We start from the raw sequence: 26546 nt of genomic DNA, 5'->3' as shown, positions 1-26546 counted from the left end.
AACAAAGGTAAAGAACTGACTTAAAAAAAATCGCACATCCAACCCTAATGACTAACTTTGCAAGATTGAAGCTCATTAAATATTCAAACATAGATCAATCTACTCATGCTCAGAATCTAAACTCACATGTTCAAGGTTCAATTATCCATATCATTATAGGCTAACTTCTATCATGAAAAAAGAAAGCTCCTTTGCTCAAACATCATTTATGCAACTGATTTCACACTTCTTAAACAACACACATTACAGGAGGAGAATAAGATCCAGTACCTTGCACAACAACAATAAACAACAACTAATAGTGCAGAAACTAGCTGAAACTTGAATAACACATCAACAAAAATTCAGCAACTAAAAGCTCAAACTGGCTGAAGCCTTAAATGATAATAGAGCAGCAGCAGACAGCCAAGCAAACAACCAAATCTGACCCAAGCTCAACTTTCAAAACCAGAGATTTCAAATTAGAAAAGAAACTCAGAACCAACTTGAAACCCAAAGATTCAGCTAAGAGGACTAAGAGTGTTTCTATTTCAAACCATATTTCAAGCTTGGAAGGAATGAGAGATTTTTTGGAGTTTTCAAAGCTGTTTTGAGTATGAACTTTTCAGAGGAGAAATAAACCTTTTTTAGAAAAATTGCTGATGAAAATGTGCATCCCAATCTCTATTTTTTCAGAAAGATAGAGACTATATATAGGCTGCCTAAGGGGAGGGCATCTTTTTAGCATATTCCTTATCTTAAGGAATAATAGTACAGTCCTTTTAATAGCCCCTGGTACAACTATCCTATTTTCAGCACATTTTTTAAACAGCTAGGAAAGCTGTACACTTTTTCAAGAAATATCTAATTTTTAGACCAAGTGAAAACCCCTTTTTACCCTTTAGTTACTACTTATATCATGTTTAACCTAAACTTTTGTAGTCCAAATGAGCCCCTAAAGTTTTACTGATTTTCACATCAGGGCAAATAACTTGAAACAAAGCAAAAGATGCATCAAATGTTAATAGAACAGTGGAAATCAAAAAGAACTACTGTAATTTAAAAAAAAATGAATCAGCCTAACTAATATTAAGAGACTGCTCTTCTGAGCCAACCATAGCAATCTTGCCAGAAAACATCAAAAAAACCTAGAATCTAGACTAATCAGGTTAATCATTTAAACACAAAAATCTAGCCTTAAGGGGAACATTTAATCAAAACAAAATCAATGCAATTCGTGCATAGAAACTTAAACAATTACTAATTAAATAATTAATCTAAAACTAAATTCAGATGAACATGCTTTTAATTAAAACGGATGTCAGAAAATAAATAACAGTCACAAGAGGGAAAACAACAGAAGAAACCTAAACATGCTGCTACAAATAAGAACAATCACACATGAAGAAAGGAAAAATCAAAATTAAACACTCAAAAGAAAAAAAGAAGGGATTTACCATGTTTTAATTTAAGAAAACTGGATCAAAACACGAGCTCGTCCAAACCTCTTGAAGTGCAATATGGACTTTGACCAACATTAATCGATTGTTCTTAACAAGAACAATCAATTAGTGGAGGGTTTAAGTCCATTCGACCAAATACAGCCCCAAAAAAGAGAAGAAAGAAAATTAGGGTTCTTCCAGAGTCACGAGATTTGAAATTCGAGAAGCTCAAGGCAGATTCAAAAGGGGCTAGTGGTGGTTTGGTGCTCAGAGAGGGGTAAGGGTCATATGGTGTAATTTTGGGAGGCTTTGGACCATTTAGGGTTTTCAGTCAAATTTTCGATCCAAGATTCGGACAGCTTGGGCCTGATTCGAAGGAAAGGGAATGAAGATTTGGGATGGGGTGGTAAAGCGGAGTTCGTGGTATCAATTTTGGGGCGATTGGACCACCGGAACCGCCGTGAGGCGATTTCCGGTGGTGGTTCACGGTGGAGGCGGCGTGGGTTATGGGCGGCTAGGGTTTCTTGAGGTGAGGATGAGATACAGAGAAAGTGAAGTGGACTTTTGGTTTTGGGGGTGGGTTGATTGGATTCGGACAGTTATAATGCGTAGGACCTTTCAGTTCCGGGTCGTTGGATTAATGAGATCCAATGACTGAGATCAAATCGAAATAAAACGAGATCGTTTAGGATTGAACGGGGCTGGACCGGGTTAGTAAGTGTTGGGCTTGGGGTTTTGGGGTGGATTTGGACATTGAACGGGGCTGGACCGGGTTAGTAAGTGTTGGGCTTGGGGTTTTGGGGTGGATTTGGACCGGTTTGGGTCAAATTTTAGGGTCTTTGGTGCATTAGCCCAATTCCGAAAATCCCTTTTTAATTCCTTTTCTTTTCTCTTCCCTTTTCCTTTTTTTTAATTAAAAAATCCTAATAATAAAAGTCCTACATTATCTAAAACGTGAAATTAAACTATTCAACTAATTATAAAAATTACAAACACCACTTAATTCTAGATTAAAAGAGAAAAATCAATAAAACTAAGAATTAAAGGATAAAAAATGTAAAATGAGCTATTGTTTGTGATTTTCAAATTTTATAAAACAAATAATTACTGATTAATTCTAAAAAATATAAAAATAAATCCCAAATTCAATGCATGATATTTTTGGTATTTTCTCATTATTTAAATAAATTAAACATGCACAGAAAAATTGCAAATAATTCAGAAAATTCTACAAAATTTCTAAAATGGCAAATAATTTGCAAAAATCTATTTTCTTGATTTTATAGGAGTGTTTTGTATGGGGGAAAAATCACATGCTCACAGCTACCCCTCTTTGCTCGGAAACACGAAGGGTTTTCGGGCAAAGATAAAATGATAAACTATGAGGGATTTTTGCCCGTTTGAAACTCCATGAGAAGCACTTTTTGAAAAAAGTTTGACCGAACCTTGCTTCAGAGGTTGCCTACATATCCTTGGCTATAAAGGAATCAGGTCATTGTAATTCTGGAAGTTTTGGTATCTAGGACTACCAGGAAGCTGTGATTTCACTACTGCTTCTACTGCTACTGCTACTGAACTCCTTATTACACCAAAAATGGAAAATAAAAAGATAAACTAGCTAAGCCTATCAACTACGAGTTACAAGATTCCTATCTATAAATCTTCTGAAGCTTGATCTTGAGTCTTGGCTGGTTCTTGCTGCAGACTCTGATCTGAATCTTGATGCTCGTTAGCTGGAACTGCTGGTTCATTTTTCTTCAGCTTTTTGGATCAAGACGGGACATGCGAAGCTTGCGACTTCAGTCATATCTAGAGCAGTTTGCATCTTTTCTCCGCTTCTACACTTTGAGTTCACCTCTTTTTGCTCTTTTTCTCCTTTTCTTTATTTGGATTGAGACTTCTTCTTTTGGTCATCTCAAACCTCGTGCCTTATGGTAAAAACCTATTCAGGCACCAAAACAAACAAACGAACAAAAATTTTCTACCCCAGTTTTCACTGGAAAACTTTCGTGAGTTATTGCAACAAAGATCTAAACTATTTCTTTATTGAAAGCAAATAAAATTAGGATTGTGTATCCTTAAGAAAAAGGGATTGGGAAGTGGAGCCCTATATCAATCTAAAAGTCAACTAGGGAGTGGAGACCCTATGTATAAAATAATCTCAACTAGGGAGTGGAGACCCTATGTTGCAAAAGCGACTAGGGAGTGGAGACCCTATGTCTAAAAATAAACTCAACTAGGGGGTGGAGACCCTATGTTGGCAAAAGACGACCAGGGAGTGGAGACCCTATGTCTAAAATAATCTCAACTAGGGAGTGGAGACCCTATATTGGCAAAAGGCGACTAGGGAGTAGAGACCCTATGTCTAAAAATAAACTCAACTAGGGAGTGGAGACCCTATGTTGGCAAAAGGCGACTAGGGAGTAGAGACCCTATGTCTAAAATAATCTCAACTAGGGAGTGGAGACCATATGTTGGAAAACGACGACTAGAGAGTGGAGACCCTATGTCTAAAATAATCTCAACTAGGGAGTGGAGACCCTATGTTGGAAAAAGGCGACTAGGGACTAGAGACCCTATGCCTAAAATAATCTCAACTAGGGAGTGGAGACCCTATGTTGGAAAAGCGTAAAAATAGAGATTGGGGGTCCTAAGCTACCTTTTTTTGAATTTTTCTTCTTCTTCTTCTTCTTCTTATTATTATTATTTTGTATTTTGATAGAATGAATGAATGCAGGAAAGAATTTTGAAAGGGGGACTTTCCTTTTTATGGATTGTTGCTGCAAAGCTATTCCTAGCACTTGCACATGTTTTTTTATTGCACCTGCTTCTTGCAAGGTTGCTTTGGATTGCACCTGTTTCATGTTTTCAAACAGCGAAAAATTGTTACTTTGAAATGGTGGTTGGTTTTGTGGCCTTGATTGTTGTGATCACTTGATCTCGACCCAACTCTTTTGATGAGAACCTTTACTGCTTGCTGGCTTTCTGGAGATCGATTTCTCTTCAAAAACTGAAGACCTCGACTTCCAGAATTTCATATGAGGGTTCACTCGTGTGGGACTTTGGCCTTTTCATCTTATTCTGCCTTTATGGGCACTTGACTTTGGGTTTCTTTCATTTTCAATAATTTCAACTTCCGAGCATTGGCCATCATGGCTAGTCGGGATCGACTTGATGCACCCGCTGAGGCTGAGTGTTTTTCTTTGGATTTGGCTTTTGTTAGGCAGAAACCTGTAAAACCAATCTTGCCAGATTTTCTTTGTATTAGTTTCGGGATAGAGTTAGATCAAAAGGGAATCAAAGAAAAGCAAAGGACAGGGAAAATGAATTTAAAGAGAAGTGTACCTTTCGGAGAGGAAGAAGGACTTATCTGGAGTGCATGCAGACTTCAATAGACATGACATACTTCTTAGACTGGATACCCGATCTGTGCAACTATCCATCTTCTCATAAATCCATGATGAATCGTGTTTTAAAATTGGAAAACCTTGCCAGTACTCTTTCAGTGCCAATGGTTTCAAAGGATTCTCTCTGTTCGATCAACGATGCCCTTTGCAGGTTTTCGCCAATCGACCTCTCTCATTTCTCTTCTCACCGTCACCTTATAATACTCTTTACGAGTATTCACTAACAAGACTCTCTCATTTCAATTTCTCTGCTCACCATCGCCTTGCGGTGCCCGGGGCTTTCACCAATAAGACTCTATCATTTTATTTCTTTTATCTTTATTGCATTGGGTTCAAACAGCTGTGTTCTCCGATTTTGAACACCTTTCACCGATTGATCGGAAGGACTTTGAACAAGGTTTAGGTAAAAATAATCTAGATCAAATTACAACTTTGGAACCGTTCAGGTGGGATTATCGCCGAACCATTATAATATCTGCCCTAGTTTCATTTTTGGTGGAAATTAAATTTTTGTTTTGGTGTGACTGAACCCCAGAGAGGTTGCCTACGCATCCTTTCGGAATCAAGTCGAACGTATTTCAGGAAAACATTTTGTTTTGTTTTGTTTTTTTTTCTTGTTTCTTTTACAAACGTTTTCAAGTTCCAAAGAGGGTAATGAAAGAAAAGTAACCGGCTCAAAGAGTTAGCAAAGGATTGGTGTGTTTGTGGTAGTGAGATTGAAAGCATTCGTCATCCCAATCGGATAATGTTGTTGCTGCAAAAAGACGAGACATAATACCTTTTGGCTGCATCTACATTTACAGCTATGTCGTGGTCATTTCCTTCGATGTCTCCCAGGTATAACGCCCCTTTTGGCAACAATTTTCTGATAATGTATGGGCCTTTCCAGTTAGGAGAAAACTTTCCTTTCGCTTCCTGATGATGGGGGAGAATACGTCTTAAAACGAGTTGCCCCACTTCAAAGTTTCTAGTCCGCACTTTCTTGTTGTAGGCACGGGACATTCTTTGTTGATACAATTGCCCGTGGCAAACTGCGGCCATTCGCTTTTCATCAATTAGGGTTAACTGTTCTATACGGGTTTTAACCCACTCACTGTCCTCAATTTCAGCTTCAACAATGATCCGAAGAGAAGGGATTTCAACTTTGGCGTGTATTACATCCTCAGTACCGTAAACCAAAATATATGGGGTTGCTCCGACTGATGTGCGCACAGTACTGCGGTATCCCAATAATGCAAACGACAAATTTTCATGCCATTTCCTGTAACTTTGGATCATCTTTCTCAAAATCTTTTTGATGTTCTTGTTTGCTGCCTCAACAGTACCATTAGCTTTAGGCCGATAAGGGGTAGAGTTCCGATGCGTTATCTTGAATTATTCGCATATCTCCCTCAAATGACTATTCAAGTTTGTAACATTATCCGTAATGATAGTTGCAGGAATACCAAAACGGCATATGATATTGGAGTGCACGAAGTCTACCACCGCTTTCTTAGTGACAGATTTGAGAGTAATTGCTTCAACCCACTTTGTGAAGTAGTCGATGGCGACCAATATGAACCTATGTCCATTTGAAGCTTTTGGCTCGATCAACCCAATGACATCATACCCCAGGCAACAAATGGCCAAGGTGCTGACATAGGATGCAGTTCTATAGGTGGTGCATGGATCAGATCACCGTGCACCTGATACTGATGACCTTTTCGGACAAAACTAAAGCAATCCTTTTCCATAGTCATCCAATAATAGCCTGCTCGAAGGATCTTCTTTGCCAAAATATACCTATTCATGTGGGGTCCACACACTCCTGCGTGCACTTCATACATGATTCTTCCGGCCTCTTCGGCGTCAACACATCTTAACAAGTTAAGATCTGGAGTCTTTTTATACAAGACCTCGTCGCTCAAGAAGAAACCGCTTGCAAGTTGTCTAATAGTTCTCTTTTGGTCTCCACTGGCTTGATCAGGATATTCTTTAGTTTTCAAAAATCTCTTGATATCATGATACCATGGCCGAACATCCGGTTCTACCTCAACTGTATTGCAGTAACCATGCCTTTCTCAGATTTAGATTTCCAATGGGTCAATGTGGAGATTGCCTGGATATGGCAACATCGACGCCGAAGTAGCGAGTGCATCGGCCAACTCATTGTGAAAATGAGAAATATACCTGAACTCGACTGACTTGAACTGTTTACTAAGATCCTCCACATGTTGCCTGTATGGAATAATCTTGACATCCCGAGTTTCCCATTCACCCTGAGCTTGTTGGATAATCAAGTCCGAACCTCCCATAATCAATAGTTCTTCAACATCTTGGTCGATTGCTATATTCAAACCCATAATGCAGGATTCATACTCGGTAGTGTTGTTTGTGTAGAAAAACCGAAGCCGGGCTGTGGCTGGATAGTGTTGACTAGCAGGTGAGATCAAAATTGCCCCAATCCCGATACCTTTTGCGTTCACAGCTCCATCGAAGAACATTTTCCAAGCATTGGTGTCTTCTGATATTACCTCAACTGAATTCACATCCTCGTCATGGAAGTAAGTATTCAAGGGCTGATATTCGTCATCAACAGGGTTTTCAGCTAGGTGATCTGCTAGAGCCTGGGCTTTCATTGTCCTGCGGGTGACATAGACTATGTCAAATTCAGTAAGCAAGATCTGCCATTTTGCTAACCTCCCTGTGGGCATCGGCTTCTGGAATATGTACTTTAAAGGATCCAACCTGGTGATGAGGTAAGTGGTGTAGGCCAACAAGTAATGCCTAATCTTTTGAGCGACCCAAGTTAAGGCGCAACAAGTCCTTTCTAACAAGGTATATTTAGCTTCATAACTTGTGAACTTTTTACTCAAATAGTAGATTGCCTGCTCTTTCTTCTCGGTGACATCATGTTGCCTAAGGATACAGTCGAAAGAATTCTCCAAGACCGTCAAATACAAAAACAAAGGTCTTCCAGGTTAGGCTGGGACTAAGACCGACGGATTCGACAGATATTCTTTGATTTTGTCAAAGGCCTCTTGACACTCGTCTGTCCATTTAATTGCTGCATCTTTCTTCAACAGCTTGAAGATGGGCTCACATGTGGAAGTCAATTGAGCAATGAATCGGCTGATGTAATTCAACCTTCCCAGCAGGCTCATAATCTCTTTCTTGGTTTTCGGATGAGGCAAATCTCGAATAGACTTTATTTTCGTTAGATCTAACTCGATGCCCCTCCGGTTGAATATAAATCCCAAGAGTTTGCTAGACGGAACCCCAAATGCACATTTAGCCGGATTCAGCTTCAAAAGTACTTACGCAGCCGCTCAAAAAACTTTCTCAGGTCTCGAACATGGTCATCCCGTGTTCTGGATTTGATGATCACATCATCCACATACACCTCGATTTACTGGTGCATCATGTCGGGGGAAATGGCAGTCATGGTTCTCATGTAAGTTGCCCCGACATTCTTCAGACCAAAAGGCATGACCCTATAGCAATAGGTGCCCCACGGTGTTGTAAATGCTGTCTTTTTTGCATCTTCCTCATCCATTAAGACCTGATGATACCCAACATAACAATCCATGAAAGACTGTATCTCATGTTTGGCACAGTTGTCAACGAGGATGTGGATGTTTGGTAATGGGAAGTTGTCTTTGGGACTTGCTTTGTTCAAATCTTAATAGTCAACGCACACCCGAGTTTTCCCATCTTTCTTTGGCACGGGAATCGCATTGGCTAACTAGGTGGTGTATCGGACCACTCGGATCACCCCTGCCTTCAACTGTTTGGTGACTTCTTCTTTGATCTTGTCACTAATATCAGTTTTGAACTTTTTTTGCTTTTGCTGGACATGGGGATAATTGGGGTAAGTCGGCAACTTGTGGACCACCAAATCGACACTTAATCCTGGCATGTCATCGTAGGACCAAGCAAACACATCTTTGAATTCAAACAAAAGTTGGATCAAGACATCCCTAGTTCTTTCATCTGTGTGAATGCTTATCATGGTCTCTTGGACCTCTTCTAAATTACCCAAATTTACCGGCTCGATTTCATTTAGATTTAGCTTAGGTTTATTCTCAAATTGTTCCAATTCTCGATTTATTTCCCTGAAAGCCTCTTCTTCATCATATTCCAGTTCTTGGTTCATTATTTCATAATGAGACAGCATGTTTAGATCTAGGCATGAAGTCCGCAAGCATGTCATGTTATTTAAAGCCGCATTATTAGAACTGAAAAAAGAAATAAGAAAAAGTAACAAAAATCAGAAAGAATAAAGAGAGATGAACGATGAAATATTGATTTCATTTCATTGAATTTGAAGATAACAGGGTTTACATTGGAATTTAAAGATAGGAAACTAAAAAAAAACATTCGAGTTATACCCTGAAATAATTTGTGATGCAGAAAAAGTGGCAAGACTGGACTACCAGGATTCCCGCCTGACTGGGAACTGAGTAGCCTTCCAATTTTGCAACTTGGCATCGGGCCCCATGTATAGCACCTCAGCGGTGCTCGAGCCTTCTCCCGGCTGAACCATGTGGGTTTCATACAATATCTGTCTCACAGCCCTACAGATTTCTTCAATTTCTTCGGTCGTGAAGGCCTCATCTTCTTTTTCTTCATTGTACTTGGGTCTGACAAAGGTTTCGAACAGATGCGGGATCAGCTGAGGCAAGACCCAACCGTTGTTCTTTTGTTCATTTGCCCATGTTTCATCAGTTGGCGTGGCTTGGAAACCCACACCAAAGAACTTCTCGCTAGCAGCCAGAGTGATAGGTTCTGTAATTCCTTGCAATGATGTCCCGAGCCCCTTCCCGAGTTTATAACCATGCCTGATCATTTCCTTGGCAACCATAATTGATGCATTTGAGAGAAAGGGTTGAGGACAAGGGCTTCCTTCTTCACATTGGTCTGCGACTACAACCTCAAAATCTTGATAGACTATATGTTCACTTCCTTCCCTAGCTTCGAGACATGGGACTAACAGGTCCCAGTAAATTGACTGCTCGTCCTTTCCATGGACTATAATCTCCTGATATTCATATTCAAATTTCACCATCTGGTGGAGAGTGGAAGGTATAGCTCCTACTGCATGAATCCAAGGTCTTCCCAAGATGATCTATCGGGTCATCACAACAAACTAAAGACCAAGATTACTCTTTTAGTCCGTTCTTTGATGAAGATGATGATGAAGAATTTGAGGAGCAGACTATCATACCACCTTCAACACCACCAGCACAAGTTCAAGAAAAAGATTATCCAAGTTCAAGTTCTTCAAGTGAAGTGCCTCAGAAAACTAAAAGTTTTCATGAGTTGTATGAAAATATGGAAATGGTACAAAAAGATTTATATGATTTGACTCTCTTTTTTGTTGGTGGATAGAGAGCCTTTAACTTATGAAGAATCTTTCTAAAATGCTAAATGGAGAGATGCCATGGATGAAGAAATCAAGGTAATCCAGAAGAATGATACTTGGGAATTAGCCATACTTTCAAAATGCAAAAGCACCATTGGTGTCAAATGAGTGTACAAGTTGAAGAAAAATTCCAACGGTAAGGTGGAAAAGTACAAATCAAGATTTGTTGCCAAGGGATACAAGCAAAAGACCGATATTGATTATGATGAGGTATTTGCACTAGTTGTTCATTTAGAAATAATTTGTTTTATTATTTATTTGGCAGCTCAAAATCAATAGAAAATTCATCAAATGGATGTGAAATTGGCTTTCTTGAATGGTGTTTTGGAAGAAGAGGTTTACATTGATCAAATTTTAAGCTACAAGGTTGAATTACATAAAAATAAAGTTGTGGAGCTTGAGCACGTGAAGTCACAAGACCAAATTGCGGATATTTTGACCAAACAATTGAAAATTGAGCACTTTCAAAAGTTAAGGATGGCTCTTGGAGTGATGAAATAAATTTAAGGGAGGATATTGAAATGTGAAAATAATAAACTTGTTTTTCATTTGTTTACATTAGTTCCTGAACTAGAATATTAATGTAGTACATGTATTAGAGTATGAACACATTGATGTACTTTGGAAGATACAATGTCTAGTAGTGTTATCCATGTACCTTGAAAGTTGTGAGGTGTGGACTTAGTTATTATGTTTACATGTAGTGTAGGATAGATACATGAAAGGATTTCTCTTATAAATAGCCATGTATTCCTAGCCATTTGGAGTAAGTCAAGTTGAATAGAAATCACCTTTCTCCACTTTCTTCTTTGTGAGTTTTGAGTGTTCTTTTGTGTTGTCTTGCTCTCCCAAATTTTCTAGCATAAAAGAATTCTTGCACTATTTGAAGCATTAGTTGGGCTGAAGAATCTGTTTTTGGAGGATGAAGACATGGACTGCGGTGCAAGAGGAGAAGGAGGAAGAAGGCCTTACTATTCAGATAGTGGAGAAGGGAGCAGTGCTCAGGAACTGGACCATCACACCATCCGGGGCCCACCGAGTCCCTGGGTAGCTTGACAGATTTTATTCCTATAGCCATTCTAGGCATTTAAGATTTTCAGTAATTTTGTCTTTAAGATTCATTTGTTCAAAATAAATGCATGATTCATCGAGCCGTACTCATTTGGATGTTTTAAGTCTTAATCAAATGCATTGCTCTTTATTATTTATTATTGTCTTTCATATTTTCTTTCTACATTGTTATTGTTACTTTTCCTGATGAACCGGTGACTGTGATACGTAATGAGGCAACGCAACATAAGGATAGTAATTCAGATGAAGAAGACGAGATACATGAGGAAGTTGTCAGGGAAGTTGAAAACTTTGAAAATAAGCCTAAGTCCAACCTGGACGAAACCGAAGCCGTAAATTTGGGAACGCCGAGACCGTCAAGGAGACTCTCATCAACATTTACTTGTCGCCGATAGAGAAAGAAGAATACAACCATTTTCTAAAGGAATATGAGGACATTTTCGCATGGTCATATGATGACATGACCGGTTTGAGCATGTCCATAGTAGCTCACAAGTTGCCTACTAATCCATTGTGTCCACCAGTGAAACAGAAACTCAAAAAATTCAAACCAGATATGAGCCTGAAAATCAAGGAGGAATTTATTAAGCAGATCAAAGCCAAAGTTCTCAGGGTTGTTGAGTACCCAACTTGGTTATCCACCATTGTGCTAGTTCCGAAGAAAGATGGGAAAGTTAGAGTATGTGTTGACTATCGGGATTTAAATAGAGCAAGTCCCAAGGACGACTTTCCACTGCCAAACATACATATCCCGATCGACAATTGCGCCAAGCATGAACTCCAGTCTTTCGTAGATTGCTTCACAGGTTATCACCAGATCTGGATGGACGAAGAAGACGCGGAGAAACCTGCTTTTATTACACCATGGGGGGTATACTGCTACAAGATGATGCCATTTGATCTAAAGAATGCTGGGGCTACCTACATGAGAGCCATGACAACTATCTTCCATGATATGATACACAAAGAGATAGAGATGTATGTAGACGGCGTTATTATCAAATCCAAGAGGGCTGCGGACCACATAGCGGACTTGAGAAAGTCCTTTGACAGGCTAAGGAGATACAACTTGAAGAGAAATAATCTTCTAATATATCTCATGATACATACATTAACCCCACATTAATCAAGGCTAACAAATAAAACCACACCCCGACATAAGACGAACCTTTCTCTAAGTTTATGTAGATATGTCAAGTACTCGTCTATTCTGATTATTTATTAAGATTATGCCGTAAAAGAAATCATTAGAAATTAGAAACCAAGAGCAGCGTGCAACGTAATTAAAGGGCCAATCTCGTATAGACGCATGTTTTAATTTGGATATACTCTTAATGAAGTTCTTTCGAGAAACAATTCTTAGAAAATAAAACTTGTTAGTAATTGCTGTTTTTTAGATTGGCTAAAGGAAACTGCCATTATAGGCCAAAAGGTTATTCTTTTGTTCTTTAAAATAAACTTCTGCTTTTCTGAAGAAAAAGAAAAGTGGAACAACCACATGTCACTCAAAAGAAGAAAACTTACATGTCCAAATAAGGATGAGAAAGACAGCCAATGAGCCATACATCTTTTACTCTTTCAATTATCATTTAAGTACACGTCCCATTGAAATTCCTTAAAAAAGGGCCATCCTATGTAATGCTATCATATATAATAATATAGATGTTTTTGGCAATGACATTACGAACTGTTTATCCCAAGGGACCACACTACGGCATTTCAGCCTCTTCATATCGGCATTCAAAAATCCACTTCTTGAATAATTGATGACATTCCTTCAATTAAGAGATGACGAGAACAACTACGTGACATGTGATATATGCTTTAAATGTAAAACTCAATAATTTCTAAGGAATTCATTTACTGTGAATTGAGAATAACATGAACAGAACATGTGCTATGCTTTAAAAAAATCAAAAAAGAAAATCTGTTTAATGAGTTCTTATTGAAAAAGTTACATACAGTTCAATGCGTGATAAACTAAAAATATTATCTAATCCTATACTGTTGGCCTAAGTGGTTTTAGTTTTGATGATTGAAAAAGGAACACTTGCATGAATCTGTAGGTCCATGGACAGTGTACACAGGTCACGGTCAGATTCAAGAACAAAGTATGCACGTGAAGGAAATGAGTATAAGTGGTTATATCTGATATTGCCTGAATGAAAAAGTTACATAATTGATAAGAAGCATGATTCCTTAATTGAAGAGAACTCTATCCTAGATAAGGAGTTAGAGAAGAAGTTAACTAGAACTCTTTCACCAAAGAAGAGTAAAGCATTAGAACTCTAGTTAATCTTAATTCTACTAACTCTATATATTTCAGTTGTATTCTCTTTTACAGGTGACGCACTAACGCTGAAGTTAAGCAAGAATTGAGAGCAAAATAGTAACCCATTTTGCAAGCAATTCATGTGTGTTTCAAGTGTACAAACCCGGAGCTACATGAACCAGATAGAAGAACAAATTTCATTTGTCTGTCTTTTATTCTAGTTTAATTGTAGTTGGGCTTTTAAGTTGTACGTTTTAGCTTTCTTTAGAAGCATTTGTACTAGGTACTTTGTGTTGTATTGTTCAAGCTAGAGTTAACTTGAAGCTGTTGCAACAGCCTGTGGCTGGTTACTACAAGGGTTAAAGGTAATCCTTAGGTTTACACGAGGTTAATAAACATTATTGTTTTGGCTCAGAGTTATAGTGAAGTTTTCAGAAAAGTCATACCGGGAAGTAGGTTGTGATTTTTTTACCTTTTGAGCCAGGTATTTTTCACGTAAAAATACTTGTGCTCTTTACTTTCTGCATTACTTATTCCGCAACTGTAGTGTAAAAAACGCATAGAAGTACCAGGTCCTTCTATAAACCAGTGCATGAAAAAATTGGACACCACACAAATCACCCTCTCTTGTATGGTATTGAAGTATAAATCATCAATTGGTATCAGAGCAAATTATCCATGAAGAGGCTAACACAGCGAATTATCCATGAAGAGGCTAACACCTTAGAAAAAGATCGAGATGAGTGTACCACCTGGAAATTGGGAAGGACAATCCACTGCTAGGACAACACTCTTCAATGATCAGTGCTACTCTTGGTGGAAGACAAGGATGAGAGATCATATACGGGCAGAGGACTACGAGCTATGGGACATAATCATTGATGGTCCACTATCTACTTTGAAGAAAAATGTTGCATGAGAAGATGTGCCAAAGACAAGAGCTGATAGCAATGCTGAGGACTTGAAGAAGTGGGAAAAGAATGCCAAAACCAAGAAATGGCTTGTCTATGAACTTGGTCTAGATGAGTATAACTTATTCTAAGGTTGCTCCACAACCAAGCAAATTTGGGACACACTACAAGTGGCCCATGAAGGAACAACTTGGGTGAAGAGATCAACAGGAACCCTACTATACTCTCAGTATGAAAACTTTGCCATGAGAAATGGAGAAACCATTTAGGAGATGTACACAAGGTTCACTACATTGACAAATGAACTAGTCTCTCGGAAGGACTATGCCCGAAGATGAGAGGGTTGAGAAAATACTTACTAGGGTCTTGCGAATCATATGGGAAAGCTAGATCATTGTCATTCAGGAATCAAAAAATATTGCTATACTTCCATAGGATGAATTGATTGGAAATCTCACAACGTATGAACTTAGAAAACAAACCATGAAAATGGGTGTGCCTAAAAAGGAAAGGAGTCGGACACTAAGAATTACTAAAGGTTTCTAACTTGAAAGATGATGAAATGGTAATGATTACCCAATTACTTCAAGAAGTACCTAGGAGAGGAAAGGGTTCTTCAAGAAGTGGAAGCTACAGCAAAGCAAAAGCTCCGGAGAAGCAGGCTAATGATGGATACTATAAGTGTGGAAAGACAGATCACATAATCAAGAACGGTCCTTTGTGGAAAATTGAATATGAAAAGGAAATAGCTGGACGAAGGAACAGGAAAAAGGAACAGGTTCATCTCAAGAAAGGAAACAACAAAGGATCAACCAAGGCCATGGTTGCTGCTTGGGGAGATAGCTCATATGAAAGTTTCGATGATAATGATGATGAACGGGCATTAATGGCCATTGGAGAATATGATTAGGAAATTGAGGCAAGAGTCTTTCAACTCAAAGATAAGATTAAGTTTTTATCTAAAGAAAGATTGTTTGAATTACTACTAGAGCTGATTGATGAGTCTAAAGATGTGAATAATAAAAAGGAACAATTGTCAAAAGAGTATGTCATTTTGACATCAAAGTGAAAAAACATAAACTTTAGAGTTTGTTAAACTGAAAATGAATGCAATGTTGAAGAACCGGGTTCATGCACTTGATACAAACGTTCTAGAACTTAGCTCTGAAAATCTAAAATTGAAGCTAGGAATAGGTAAAACAATAGTTGGTAACACTCAACTCACTCTAGAAGAAAATTTAGGCAAAATGAAAGACGAGTTGTATAAAAGGGATGAACATGTAAGAGTCTTGAAGGAAGGCCTGAATAAGGTTAAGCATGAGCTAGACAGAACTTGTAAGTGGAATAGGTTCTCTGATGCACTTTCATGGCTATAAGAACACCACGATAGCAATAGACAGGTACTAGGCTTTAGGAACTCTGCACCTAAGTCAGATTCCAAAAGCAAGTACCTCACACTCCCTGAGAATAAAATATGCACACAATGTGGTAACATTGGTCACTATAAGAGTGAATGACTGCAAAAGAAAAGGCAAGTCAAAAGAACAAAAAATTTATTCTAAGAAAATATAGGTTGTGAAGTTGGGCTAAAAAGAATTTGATTTATCCATTTGCCTAAAGAAAGGGACCCAAACTAGTTTGGGTTCCTAAGACTAACCCCAGATTTTGTTACCTGGGTTTCTACGACTAACCCTAGATTTTGTTACCAATAGGAATTAAGGATCAGTTTCAATCAATAGGTTCATACATGAGATCAACAAGACAATATACTTCTTGGCAAAGGTGAGATACAGTTGGCTCATTCATATTCCATATCTCTGGCCAGACATAGTAAGGTTCTTTGAGGAGTGTCACACCTCCTTTTTGCGCGCCCTCCCCGAAGGGTGAATGTGCGAGGGAGTTTTTCCAATTTAAGTGACAACATTTGAAATGATATTATTTATTTAATTCAGAGTCGCCACTTGGGAAAGGTTTGGCTTTTGGTGTCCCAAGTCACTGGTTTATCTTGAATCCCAAATCGAGGAAAATATTCGACTTTCCAAACGAAGTCTGCGAACCAGAAATTCTAAGTAAGGAATTCTGTTGACCCGAGGGAAGGTGTTAGGCACCCTCGAATCCCGTGGTTCTAGCACGGTCGCTTAAATTGTTACAATGGCTAAATATCTGATTTAAATACATGTTGTGACTTATGTGCTTTATTAAGTTTAAACCGCTTTTATTATTATCATTTATTTTTTATAGAATTGCAATGTCGTGAATATGCATCTCGAACCACGTCACAATCAATGCACCCGTAGTTGTTAACACATTTTGACTCCGCTGAGATTGGGATTTGGGTCGCATAAATGCGCACCCGAATTTAAGAATGTAATTTAATTAAATCGCGCCTAAAGAGTCTAACGCGTTTATTATCTTTTAGGGAAAGTGGTGAAGTTCACTAAACGGCTCATCCCAAGAAATCTAAATATTTATTACAACCAATTTGTTGAGGGCCCCGCAATTTGCATCTATACTTGGCGAGGCTCGTCTCATTTTTAAAGGATAAGCCTACATCGACTACATTTTTCTATTATGTTTGTCTCTAAAAATGGAAGAAAAGAAAATGCATGCTAATTAAATTACATGCTTTGCCCAACTCCGGGTTCTTGTTAATTATCAGATTAATTATCTGCGAGGTGGGGAATTTTTGTACCTTATTGAACATGCTTTTAATTTGATAAAAGAAATTGCATACAAGGTAAATAGCATGCTAAACTCAAACTAAACATCCTTCGAGTTTGAATTTAAGCTAACTTATTTAACTAGATTAATAGAATTAACTATTGGAAGCTGCTGCTAATGGGATTCGAACGTGGTCCTATAAACTGCCTAACGGGATCCGATAAAGTTAAAACTCAAAAGATTAAAACTACATTGTATTCGGCAAGGTTAAAGCATTCTACCCTATACATACAACATATAGTTGAAAGGAAATCTAGTTATCAACATGCCAACTACTCGTGCATTCCCCAAATTGTATGATTATATCATTCGTACAACCAAACAACTGTAAATAACAATACCTAAACAGACTAAGCTTCAGTTAAGTACAAAAACTACCTATTGTATTATGCTATTGAGTTACAACCTAGCAAGTTACACAAATCTAACAACATCTAAAAAAGCTGTAATTACTGCAGCAAAGGATTAAACTTCTTCACATCTTTCATTTCATGCTTTCACTGTTACAACAATGTGAAATTCTAGTGTGTACCTGGATGTTGAAATGCAAAGAAGAAGAAGGTAGAGAAGTCAGCATCAATAACAAAGGATAGCAGTAACAACAACAAATACAGCAGCAGTAGCACCCCCAGGCAGAATAAACCAGCAGTAACTCAATGAAACAGTACCCAATGTCCAAGTAAAAGATTCAACAAGTCTCAGTTGAGACCCAGGAAACTCCAATGTTAATTAACAGGTAATAGGTGAATCCGACACAATAATGGAACACAGTTTCTGATTTTCAGACACTCAAAGGAAAGAAAACCAAGTTTCGAATAGAACAAAGCAATTGATGCTGATTTCAAACAGAAAAAGTGAATAAAAGTAGAATTTCAGCTTCTTCTTTGTTCTCAAATCTCTTTTGGTCCCAAACCCCTTTTCCTTTCCAGTTTTTCTCTCTTCTACCTTTCTGATTTCAGAACTATATCCTGCTCTCTCATCCCTTTCTTTTTTTGAACTCTTCCTGTCCTCTCTTTATAGAAGGAAGAACCTGCCTTTAAAGACAGGCTGCCCAGGGCTTAAAATAAGCCTTAAAGGCTGTCATCTTCACTTAGGATTGTCTAGGCATGAGATTTCTTCTACTTTAAACTGCTAAAAATCAAGAAAAGCAGTGGATACCCTACTGTACAGCAAGTTCCACTACCATTCTCATGTGCATCTCCAGCCTTTTATTATTAAACTCAGTTTGCACCTGACTTCTCATCTGTAAAGATGTCAGCCAGGGTGTATTTGCACTATAGATTATTTTAAATGGTTCAACCATACTCAAACTGGCAGTCCACTTAACTTATATTCTGAGATTTTATTAAAATTACAGCTATAACCAATCCTACAGTGGTTTTTGATTCAATTTAAAAGGCTAACACATAATGTAATCAATTCTCAACTGATTTGAATAAAATTAAACCAACAGGAGTCAAATTACTATAATTCAAACTAAAGCTAATCGACGACGTATATCGAATCGACTATGTGAATTACAATAGGCACAATCAATAGAAATTGAATCCAAGTCGAACAGTATTAATAGGTGGTTTAAATTGCACTGAAAAAACAAAGTTAAACCGAAACTAATTAATCGACCAAATTCATTTTCAGTCGATTGTATAGTTTACACACATACACCCAGTCAGTAAAACAGAGAAAAACTCGACCAAATAAAAAGGGTCTCATGAAGACCCTCCGTCTTGACCGGATTCATGTCAGAAATATCAAACAAATTAATTAAACATGTTGACAAACTGAAACAAACGTTTAAACAACAATGGAAAAGAAAAAAGGAACTCACTCTGAAAGCTTAACAATAGACGACCCCAGCTTTGACCGGATTTGCCCATTTTGGGGTCGAACAGACTTTAATCGAGGTGTTCTCAGACGAGAACACTTCGATTAAGGTCTATTAGACCCCAACCCTTCGTTTAAACTGACCGGATTCCCACAGTCCTTGTGTTCTAGGGTTCGAATAGTCAGATTTGGGGTTTTGGGATTTGTGGGTAGATTCGGACCAAACAAAGCTTGGTTTGGTCACGAGTGAAGCTAGAGTAACGGCTGGTGTGAATCTGGGGTAGGTTGGTGTAGATCGGGGTTTTGCTCGACCCTTCAAACGAAGATTCGAGGCGATGGGGAATGATTCGAGGCAAGGGGGTAACAGATCCTTGTTCAGGGGGTTGAGGTGTACTAGGGGTGTTAAGATGGTGGTCATCGGCGTCGTTGCCGCCGGGTTTACGGTGAGAGTGCACAGGGGCGGCTAAGGTTTGGGAGGTTTGGGTTGGGGTTTGGGTTTGGGACGATGAAGGGGGGTGTTCGGATGGGGGCGTGGGGTAAGGTTTGGGGTTTATATACGTAGTGGGTGGTTGGATCCTGGCCGTTGGATGAAGTGAGATTGAGGGCCAGGATCTTTCAACTAATGAGGAACGGTGTCGTTCCAACTAAAAGGGGGTTGGGTTGGTCCGAGGTTGAATGGGTCGGGTTTAAACGTGGGTATGGAGATGTGATCTTGGCCGTTGATCATTCTGAGATCAACGGCCCAGATCAAGCATGATTAAAACGACGTCGTTTGGATGCCCCTGAGGCCAACTAATCTGGACCGGGCAAAGCAATGTTTTTGGGCCTGATTTTGGGTCCAATTTAATGGCCCAATTCCGATTTTAAACTCATTTCTTTTCCCTTCTTTTTATTTTTGATTTAAATAAAATTCCTAACTAAATTGTAAAATCAAAAATAAAACCATGCAAATATTAATTAATACTCAACAATAATTAACACACAAATTAAAACGTTTAAAAATCACATGATGACGACAATTAAAATAAAAATGCATATTTTTTGTGATTTCCGCCTTACAAACCAAGATTATGGTTTAACGGATTCCTGAATGCACAATTAATCCTAAGTATGCATGCGACCTATATTTTGTATTTTCAACTGATAGAACTAAAAACTACAAAATGAACGGCAAATTCACAAAATTATACACGAAGACAATTTATTGTTATTTTTTTGATTTCTTTTGGAGTAATTGTCGTGTAAACAAAAATCACGTGCTCACAGCTGCCCCTCTTTGTTCGAAAACATGCGAGGTTTTCGTGCAAAGATAAAGTGAGCGGATATGAGCGATTTTTGCTCGTTGGAATACTCCATGTGAAGCATATTTTGAAAGATTTGACGGAATCTTTGCTTCAAAGGTTTCCTACATATCCTGGGCTAAACAGGAATCAGGTCAATGTAGTTCGGGAAACATTTGGTAGCTGGGACTACCATGGGATTGCAATGCTTGATGTTACTGTTGTCGCTGTTGCCACGACTGCTTTACTGACCTCCTTATTACAACCAAAGGAAATTGAAACTGAACTAGCTACTTATGCCTGTCAACTGCTAGTTACAAGATTCCTATCTATAATTCTTTTGCAACTTGATATTGGGTCTTAGCTGATTCTGCTTGTAGACTTCGATCCGAATCTTGATGCTTGCAAGTTGTAGGCGCCTGTTTATTTCTGTGGTATTGAGTGAGACGGGATTGGCGGAGCTTGGGAAGTTGATCAAATTTTGGAGCGACCTGCCATTTGTTTGTTCCAATATTTGGGAACATCTTCTCTTTTTGTTCTTTTCTTTTTTTCTTTATTCTGGAGTGAGACTCATCCCATAGGTCATCTCGATCCACGTGCCTCGAGGTCAGACCTGCTGAGACAACGAAATAAACGAACGAAATTATTTCTACCCCAGTTTCAACTTGGCAAATTTCGTGAGTTAATTGCCATGAAAATTTACAGCACTGATGAGGGGATTGGAAAAACTCTAGTCTACAAAACGCAAACTCAGGGATTGGAGCCCTAATGTCGCCAAAGGTAAAAATGCACAACTCAGAGATTGGAGCCCTAATGTCGGCTGAAGGAAGGTTGCTCAACTCAGGGATTGGAGCCCTAATGACGGCTCACAGAAAAAACGCTCAGTTCAGGGATTGGAGCCCTAATGCTGGCTAAATGGAAAAGTGCTCAACTCAGGGATTGGAGCCCTAATGTCGGCTAACAGAAAAACGCTCAGTTCAGGGATTGGAGCCCTAATGTTGTCTTAATAGAAAAACGCTCAGCTCAGGGATTGGAGCCCTAATGCTGGCTAAATGGAAAAGTGCTCAGTTCAGGGATTGGAGCCCTAATGCTGGCTAACAGAAAAAATGCTCAGTTCAGGGATTGGAGCCCTAATGCTGGCTAAACGGAAAAGTGCTCAACTCAGGGATTGGAGCCCTAATGTTGGCTTAACAAAAAAATGCTCAGTTCAGGGATTGGAGCCCTAATGCTGGCTAAATGGAAAAGTGTTCAGTTTAAGGATTGGAGCCCTAATGCTGGCTAACAGAAAAAACGCTCAGTTCAGGGATTGGAGCCCTAATGCTGGCTAAATGGAAAAGTGCGCAGTTCAGGGATTGGAGCCCTAATGCTGGCTAATAGAAAAACGCTCAGTTCAGGGATTGGAGCTCTAATGCTGGCTAAACGGAAAAAGTGCTCAACTCAGGGATTGGAGCCCTAATGTTGGCTTAACAGAAAAATGCTCAGTTCAGGGAGTGGAGCCCTAATGCTGGATAAATGGAAAAAGTGCTCAACTCAGGGATTGGAGCCCTAATGTTGGCTTAACCGAAAAATGCTCAGTTCAGGGATTGGAGCTCTAATGCTGGCTAAATGGAAAAAGTGCTCAACTCAGGGTTGGAGCCCTAATGTTGGCTTAATAGAAAAACGCTCAGTTCAGGGATTGGAGCCCTAATGCTGGCTAAATAGAAAAGTGCTCAGTTCAGGGATTGGAGCCCTCATGCTGGCTAACGGAAAAAACGCTCAGTTTAGGGATTGGAGCCCTAATGCTGGCTAAACGGAAAAGTGCTCAACTCAGGGATTGGAGCCCTAATGTTTTCTTAACAGAAAAACGCTCAGTTCAGGGATTGGATCCCTAATGCTGGCTAAACAGAAAAGTGCTCAGTTCAGGGATTGGAGCCCTAATGCTGGCTAACAGAAAAAACACTCAGTTTAGGGATTGGAGCCCTAATGCTGGCCAAATGGAAAAGTGCTCAGTTCAGGGATTGGAGCCCTAATGTTGGCTTAACAGAAAAACGCTCAGTTCAGGGATTGGAGCCCTAATGCTGGCTAAATGGAAAAGTGCTCAGTTCAGTGATTGGAGCCCTAATGCTGGCTAACAGAAAAAATGCTCAGTTCAGGGATTGGAGCACTAATGCCGGCTAAACTGAAAAGTGCTCAACTCAGGGATTGGAGACCTAATATTGACTTAACAGAAAAACGCTCAGTTCAGGGATTGGAGCCCTAATGCTGGCTAAACGGAAAAGTGCTCAGTTCAGGGATTGGAGCCCTAATGCTGGCTAACACAAAAAACGCTCAGTTCAGGGATTGGAGCCCTAATGCTGGCCAAAAGGAAAAGTGCTCAGTTTAGGGATTGGAGCCCTAATGCTGGCTAATAGAAAAAATGCTCAGTTCAGGGATTGGAGCCCTAATGCTGGCTAACAAAAAAAAACGCTTAGTTCAAGGATTGAAGCCCTAATGCTGGCTAAATGAAAAATGCCGGGGATTCTAACTGACCCTTTTTTTTGAGTTTTCTTCTTACTTTTTTTTTATTTATTATTTTTGTTTAGTAAAATGTAAGAGAGAATTTTGGGGAAACTTCCCTTTTGGGTAGATTCCTTATTGCAAAGCTGTTTCTTGCATTCACGTATTTCTTTTCTTTTGGGCGAAACCTGCTTCTTGCACGGTTGCTTTGGATCACACCTATTTCAATTTTCCAAACAAAGAACAATTGTCAGTTTGAAAAAATGGTGGTTGGTTCGGTGACCTTGATTGTTCCAATTGCTTTGTCTCGTCCTTATTCCTGTTGAGAAACTCTGCTATTGATTGGATTCACAAGCGACACCCTTTTAAACTGCTCAGACCCGTATTCCCGGATTTGTGATGATTTTCCCGTGTAAGGCTTTGGTTCTTCCATCCCATTCTGATTGGGAATTTTTACCGAGGTAGACTCAGTTGGGATTTTTATTGGGGAGACTCTGTGGGGATTTGTACAAGGGAGACCCTGTGGGGATTCGCTGGGGCAGACTCTTTGGGGAATTTTTACAAAGGGAGACTTCGTGGGGATTTTTACCAAGGGAGGCCCTGTGGGGATTTGTACAAAGGGAGACCCTGTGGGGATTTGTCATTTTTTTTATTGTGTGGGTGTGTGTGGCTTTACTTCAAATGCAACCAACATCATGATCAATCAGGATTGGACAAACGTACCACTGAAGCGGGGTATTTACTTCTTACGAAACGGAGCTCCGTGAAACCGGTCCTGCCACCTATTCTTTTTAGTATATTTGGAACTTGGGGTTAAAAATGAAAGGGATTCAAAAAAAAGTAAAACAAAGAACGGAGAAAGCAAATTTTAGAAGAGAAGTGTCTCTTTCGGGACAAGATAGACTTATCTGAGGAAAATATGCTGACTTTAAATTGACATGACATGCTTTTTGGACTGTACGCCTAACCTTCAACGAACTTGCATTTCCTCATGAACCAAAACGGATCTATGTTTCCAAACCAGTGGAACTTTGCCAAAACTTCCTGAGGTGGAATCATCCTTTCGGCCGACAGCGCCCTTTGCGGGTTTTTGCTAGTCGACCTCTCTCGTTTCTCTTCTGGTTGTCACTTGATAGCACTCTTTACGAGTTTTTACTAAACAAGCTCTCTCATTTTTGATTTCTCTACTCCCGTCGCCTCACGGTGCCCGAAGGTTTTCACCGACAAGACTCTCTCATTTTATTTCTCTCAATTTGAATGTGCCGGCCTTCAATCATGATGTCTCTCGGCTTCCCCTGCCTTTGGCAATTGATCCGAAGGACTTGTGCTTGGTAAAAGAATGGTAGATGAAACTACAACTTCTAAGCTGTTTGGTGTGCCCCGGTTTCAATTTCAGGGTAAATTGGATTTTATTTTGGTGTGACTGAACCCTAGAGAGAGGCTGCCTACGTATCCTTTCGGAATCAAGTCAGACGTAGTTCAGGCCAATAATTTTTTTTGTAAGGTAGCCAAAGAAATGTAGCCGGCTCAAAGGGCTTGTGGAGAGAGTTGATAGTGTTTGGGAAGTGGGGATAAATCCTTCATCATCTCAAATGTGTCAAAATATCACCGAAGTAAACTCAAACATAGTACCTTTTGACTGCATCCTCATTCACTGCTGTTTCAGGATCATTTCCTTCAATATCGCCCAGATACAATGCTCCTCTCGGCAATATCTTCCTGATGATGTACGGGCCTTTCCAATTAGGAGCAAATTTTCCTTTCGCTTCCTGGTGATGTGGCAGAATGCGCCTCAATACCAGTTGACCCACTTCAAAATCCCTGGGTCGGACTTTCTTGTTGTAAGCACGGGCCATTCTTCGTTGGTACAACTGCCCGTGACAAACCGCAGCCATTCGTTTCTCGTCAATCAAAGTCAATTGTTCTAATCGAGTCTTAACCCACTCGCTATCTTCAATTTCTGCTTCGACAATGGTTCAGAGCGAAGGAATTTCCACCTCTGCTGGTATCACAACCTCGGTCCCATAAACCAACAAGTAAGGGGTTGCCCCTATTGATGTGCGTACTGTAGTGCGATATCCCAACAATGCAAAGGGTAACTGTTCATGCCATTGTCGGGAACTCTGGATCGTCTTCCTCAAAATCTTCTTGATGTTCTTGTTTGCTGCTTCAACAGCGCCATTGGCCTTGGGCCGATAAGGAGTGGAGTTCCTATGCGTTATTTTGAACTGTTCGCATACATCTCCCATCAAGTGACTATTCAGGTTTGCTGTGTTATCTGTGATGATAGTTGCAGGAATACCGAAACGACATATAAGATTTGAATGTACAAAATCCACCACAGCCTTCTTAGTGACTGACTTGAGAGTGACATCTTCTACCCATTTCGTGAAGTAGTCGATAGCAACCAATATGAATCTGTGTCCATTTGAGGCTTTCGGCTCGATCGGACCAATGCCGTCCATGCCCCAAACAACAAATGGCCAAGGTGCAGACATGGGATGCAGTTCTGTGGGAGGTGCATGAATCAAATCACTGTGTATCTGACACTGATGACACTTTCGAACGAAGCTAAAACAGTCCTTTTCCATGGTCATCCAGTAATAACCTGCTCGAAGGATTTTCTTTGCCAAAACATACCCATTCATGTGGGGCCCGCACACTCTTGCGTGTACTTCATGCATGATCCTTCCCGCTTCCTCGGCGTCAACACATCTTAACAAATTGAGGTCCGGGGTCCTTTTATACAGTACCTCACCGCTCAAAAAGAAACCTTCTGCATGCCGCCTGATAGTCCTCTTTTGATCTCCAGTAGCATGTTCGGGGTATTCTTGTGTCTTTAAGAACCTCTTGATATCATGGTACCATGGCTGTGTACGTGATCCTGCCTCGATTACATTACAGTAACCGTGTCTTTCCCGGATTTATATTTCCAAGGGATCGACGTGGGCGTTTCCTGGGTAGGGTAACATTGAAGCTAGGGTAGCAAATGCATCCGCTAGTTCATTGTGACTCCGCGGGATATACCTGAACTCTATTGATTTGAAACGCTTGCCGAGGTCCTCCACGTGCTGTCGGTAAGGAATAAGCTTGACATCCCGAGTTTCCCATTCACCTTGGGCTTGCCGGATAATCAGGTCAGAATCCCCCATAATCAATAAATCTTCAACATCCTGATCAATCGCCATATGCATGCCCATGATGCAGGCTTCATATTCAGCTGTATTGTTCGTGCAAAAGAAGCGCAGTCTAGCTGTAGCAGGATAGTGCTGACCAGAGGGTGAGATCAAGATTGCCCCAATTCCTACACCTTTGGCGTTTACGGCCCCATCAAAGAACATCTTCCAAACATGAGCGTTTTCCGAGACTACTTCTACGGTGTTTATTTCTTCATCCGGAAAATAAGTACTCAATGGTTGGTATTCCTCATCAATCGGGTTTTCGGCCAAATGATCCGCTAATGCCTGGGCTTTCATTACTATGCAGGTGACATAGACTATGTCAAATTCAGTAAGCAAGATTTTCCATTTGGCCAGTCTTCCAGTAGGCATTGGTTTCTGAAATATGTACTTCAAAGGATCCAGAATGCTTATGAGGTAAGTAGTGTGAGCTTGGAGATAATGTCTCAATTTTTGAGCAACCCATGTAGAAGCACAACACGTTCTTTCCAGCAAAGTATATTTGGCCTCGTAGCCGGTGAATTTCTTGCTCAAGTAGTAGATTGCCTGCTCCTTCTTTCCGGTTATGTCGTGTTGCCTGA

At 39.7% G+C, this 26546-nt stretch overlaps 1 protein-coding gene across 1 annotated transcript; it reads right to left on the bottom strand.

Annotated features, from left to right (window-relative positions):
- Positions 1 to 6417: 6417 nt before the first annotated feature.
- On the bottom strand, positions 6418 to 11718 carry LOC138875415 (uncharacterized). The gene is made up of 7 exons (XM_070154241.1): positions 11629 to 11718; positions 10035 to 10112; positions 9244 to 9935; positions 8583 to 9045; positions 8221 to 8369; positions 6998 to 7450; positions 6418 to 6883 (listed from the first exon to the last, which is right to left on the bottom strand). The coding sequence occupies exons 1-7, from the start codon at positions 11716 to 11718 to the stop codon at positions 6418 to 6420; spliced, it is 2391 nt and encodes a 796-aa protein (XP_070010342.1).
- Positions 11719 to 26546: the final 14828 nt, after the last annotated feature.

Source organism: Nicotiana sylvestris, chromosome 8 (genome assembly GCF_000393655.2).
Source record: "Nicotiana sylvestris chromosome 8, ASM39365v2, whole genome shotgun sequence".
In the NCBI taxonomy this organism is placed as follows: Eukaryota; Viridiplantae; Streptophyta; class Magnoliopsida; order Solanales; family Solanaceae; genus Nicotiana; species Nicotiana sylvestris.
This window is presented reverse-complemented; position numbering and strand designations above follow the sequence as displayed.

Bases quoted from the DNA above. Each gene is read 5' to 3' on its own strand.
- LOC138875415 (XM_070154241.1), bottom strand. From the start codon at position 11,718: ATGGTTGTATTCTTCTTTCTCTATCGGCGACAAGTAAATGTTGATGAG. The intron at 9,046-9,243 runs GTAGTCCAGTCT...TTCTTTTTTCAG, and splicing joins CCAGTCAGGCGGGAATCCTG to TTCTAATAATGCGGCTTTAA. The intron at 7,451-8,220 runs GTAAATCGAGGT...TGTCACCCGCAG, and splicing joins TCCCCCGACATGATGCACCA to GACAATGAAAGCCCAGGCTC.